At 46.5% G+C, this 3,989-nt stretch overlaps 1 protein-coding gene across 1 annotated transcript; it reads left to right on the top strand.

The window, feature by feature from the left end:
- The first annotated feature begins 1,465 nt into the window (after window positions 1-1,465).
- LOC124650733 (gastrula zinc finger protein 5-1-like) lies at window positions 1,466-2,707 on the top strand. Its single transcript, XM_047190175.1, has 2 exons — window positions 1,466-1,861; window positions 2,060-2,707. Exons 1-2 carry the CDS (start codon window positions 1,466-1,468, stop codon window positions 2,705-2,707), a joined length of 1,044 nt encoding a protein of 347 aa, XP_047046131.1.
- The last annotated feature ends 1,282 nt before the right edge of the window (window positions 2,708-3,989 follow it).

The raw sequence follows: 3,989 nt of genomic DNA, 5'->3' as shown, positions 1-3,989 counted from the left end.
CAAGGAGGGCCCTATTTCATGGTCATGAATCCGAAGTCATGCTTGATCTTTGGGAAGCAAACCACACTCAACTTAGGCGATCGATATTTCCTTTCTCACTATCACATTGCCAGAAAAATCTTGATCGAAAATATTCCAATCGTTTTAAGACTCCTTTTTGAATTGAAAGAATGGCATCATATATAATATCATGTTACTTAGTACTGAATGCACATAATTATTTAGGTATTTTAACTGGGAGCGATGTTTTGGAACATGGGTCCATATGCTCTCAATATTTTGAAATGCATCTTACATACATTTTAAATTTAAAAAATTGAAACTAAAAGTTCGCACGTACATCTTCACGTGCTACGTGCTCACAAAGTCGTTTCATAAAAAATCGACTTATCATGTGACGTGTGTAAAAAATACAAAATTCAATGCTAAAAATAATGCTTTTCACAGGATAAACATTTTCTTTTTTATATAGATCACAAATGTATTGGTTTTTCGTGAAACTTGACGAACGCACGTATATTATGAAGATGTACATGTAGAATTTTTTGTCCAAATTTTTCGACATTTCGAAATATAATTTTTTAGTAGAGGAAGCATACGCACCCGGGAGCCGAATTGAATTTCCGATTTTAACTTAGTTTCATTGTTTGGGTGTTCCTTTTAAAGCAAAACTAATGCACATAATTATGCCGAAGTTGTGGTTCCGCCAAGTGAAATTTCGCCAATTCTAACTTGCACTCCCTCTGCTCCAGAATAAGTGTCGGATTTTATTTTAGATTTAGACTAAATTGAACAATAGGTCTAAAACTTATGATGCATAAGCGGAAGTAAATCAATTCTAGTTCAAATTATGGCCAAATTTGATTTTGGCGAAATCCTGCTTGCATCTCGATCTAGTCATGTATAGAGGTCGGCAGAGACGCTGCTTGGACGACCCACCCAGGCTTGATCGTGTTGAAGATAGATTCGCGCTGAGCTGCTGCTACCTCACACAGGGCCAAATAAAGAAAGAAGGAAAGTGTATTCCCTCAAAAGGGCCACCCTAGAAAACTGTGGCATCCAGGCCATTATTGGACTAAAATAAGCAAACAATTCGTGTACTTGGCAATATATAATCATGAATGAAGCTGCAAGACTTACTTGTTCAGAGTAGAAAATGAGTAAGTAGTAGTAGTATGTATAGCCTCTGACACAGTGTCACCTTTCGGGCCCGGTTCCATTCGAGGGAGGCTTCAAGTAGGGATGTTGCTAAGTGGGCACCTCGGACCCAGTTGACTTTCCCTTCTATGATCTCTTCTCGTTCCCCTACTTCTTGTTCTGGCGTCTCCTCGCATTCGATCTTGTTCCTCGCCTATCCAATTCCGAAATCCTGAGCTGGATTGAGTAGATCGTATGTGTCAATTTGCTGGCTGATTGTGAGTCAGGACTCAGGAGGCGAGGGAGCGAGCTAGGTAGCGTTGTAGTAATGTTTCCTGGAGGAGGAGGAGGCGGCGGCGGAGGGGGCGCCGGTGCAAGCCATTACTTCCTCCAGAGCCAGCAGCAGATGTTCCATGGCGCCCTTGATGCCGATGGCATTAGCATGGATTCGGCCTTCATGGGCGCGACCGGAGGCGGCGGGCTGGCGGCGCCCGACACGCACGCGCACAGCAACGCGCTGCTGTACAACCTGTCCGTGCTCAGGGACAAGGTGCAGCAGCTGCAGCCGCTCGTGGGCATCGCGGTCGGCCACGACGGCCGCGGCCACGTCGACCCCGTGGTGCCCGGCGCCAGCGCCATCATCCAGGAGATCATCGCCGCCGCGTCCTCGATGCTCTACGCTTTCCAGCACCTGTGCGGCGGCCTCGGCGCGTCGTTGACATCCGTTAATAACATGGCGCTGGCGCTGGCGCAGGCGCAGGAGGGCGCCGTCGTCGCCCATGCCAAGAACGGCGCTATAGCGGATGTCAACGCCGGTGCAGGGTGCAGCGGCCAGCAGGCCATGGACCAAGCCATGCACCAGTGGCAGCAGCAGCACCATGGAGGCGGCCACGACGAAACCTACTACGAGATCCATAGCAAGTCGACAACGGAGGCGGCCGTGTCGTCGTCGGCCACGGTGTTCGACACTATTATCATCGAGCTGGACGCGGCGGAGCTGCTAGCTAAGTACACGCACTACTGCCAAGTCTGCGGTAAGGGTTTCAAGCGCGACGCCAACCTGCGCATGCACATGCGCGCCCACGGCGACGAGTACAAGAGCAAGGCGGCGCTGGCGAACCCGCTCACCAACAAGCTCGCCGGCGAGGACGCGGCGGCTGCTGCTGTCGAGGCGGCGGGGAGGAGGAACAAGTACTCGTGCCCACAGGAGGGATGCCGGTGGAACCGGAAGCACGCCAAGTTCCAGCCGCTCAAGTCGGTGATCTGCGTGAAGAACCATTACAAGCGCAGCCACTGCCCGAAGATGTACGTCTGCAACCGCTGCAACCGCAAGCACTTCTCCGTCCTCTCCGACCTCCGCACCCACGAGAAGCACTGCGGCGACCACCGCTGGGTCTGCTCCTGCGGCACCACTTTCTCCCGCAAGGACAAGCTCGCCGGACACGTCTCCCTCTTCGCCGGCCACGAGCCCGTCGTCGTGCCCATGGCCGGCAGACACGGTAAGAAATCCTCGTCGACGTCCGCCGCCGATCAGCTTAGAAACTGCACCGGCGGCTTTTCCATTACATGACGACATATAGTGTTGTGTACTTGCTTAATACTATGTTGTCATCGTCATTGTACATACCTACAGGCCCATGAATTCATTGTGTAGATATAGTAGGGCTGAAATACAGCATATATAAGGAATACGCAGGAAATTAATTAGGGCATCAGTACTGTCAGTGACAATTCATATGCATAAGGTAAAGCTATTTGTTGTGAATGAATGCGTAGATTTCATGTGCTTGGGGAATGCTATTGTTAGCTAGGGGAGATTAAGCTACTTTTCTTTTGCCCTAACAGGCTAACACCGACAGGTTAATTAGGAATATCTGCTGGAAGCATTTGAGCTGTAGATCTAGTAAGTGTAAGTGTTGTGGGCGGGAGTAAATAATCGACATATATCTTAGTAAAACTGTGAGAAATATTGCAGTCGACGCGCGCAACTATTGGCGAAGATCTTCTTATTTATTATTTTAACAAAACTGACAATTTTGCCTCATTTTGTTTCAAAAGTAAAAGAGAATTGATCGGTTCATTAGCGGGGAACCTGCAAAAAAACTGCTACAAATGCACCGTCATTTGTAGCATCTATTCTGAAATAATAATTTCCTTGGCGACTGAGAAAGGGCAAAATCTCACATATGAGATATTCTAGGATTATTTCTGTTGTTTGCTTACTCTGTCTTTGTGGGCTATCAATAAAACCATATTAACTAGAGTTAATAAAGTAAAGCTACGAAATGTTTTTGTCCGTGGGGAATACAATCAAACTCATGAGCTCGAGATCGATGCAATTAGAAACGCTCAATTGTCTGGATATAGCAAGGCTTATAATACAACATATATGTTGATTATGATGAAAATTAGGGCATCAATGCTTCGACAAAATATCGACGTGGTAAAGTTGTTTGTCGCGAATGCACTGATGTAGATTTCATATGCTGGTCGAGGAATGCAATTGATGTGTGTGTGTACGTGTGCCACTCTGGTAGCTAATGGAGATCAAGCTAGTTTTATTTGCCCTAATACTCATTACATATTCTTATACTTTCTTGGCAAACAGTAAACGATAATCAGCTAGCAACATTATTTGTAAAGATTTGGGGCGAGAGTGACGACCGGGCTCACATCTTAGTAGTATACATGTTAGTAGTGTGGAAGTAACTATTTCTTGGTCGGCTAAGAAATCTATTTTTCAATTTACATCCATAAGCAGTCACATGAAGATATTTTCGTCCTTTTGAGCTTATAGGAATCTTAATATTTAGATTGGTTAGTTCTTAGTGTCGGCCTAGAAATATATGTTT

This window comes from Lolium rigidum, chromosome 1 (assembly GCF_022539505.1).
Source record: "Lolium rigidum isolate FL_2022 chromosome 1, APGP_CSIRO_Lrig_0.1, whole genome shotgun sequence".
NCBI lineage: Eukaryota > Viridiplantae > Streptophyta > Magnoliopsida > Poales > Poaceae > Lolium > Lolium rigidum.
Note: the sequence above shows the minus strand (reverse complement) of the source record. Positions and strands in the feature narration are given on the sequence as shown.

What these genes read in the sequence shown, in the direction of transcription:
- LOC124650733 (XM_047190175.1), top strand. Translation starts at nt 1,466, where the DNA reads ATGTTTCCTGGAGGAGGAGGAGGCGGCGGCGGAGGGGGCGCCGGTGCA. An exon ending in TCGGCGCGTCGTTGACATCC is followed by an intron (nt 1,862 to 2,059) that starts GTTAATAACATG and finishes ATCCATAGCAAG; the next exon opens with TCGACAACGGAGGCGGCCGT.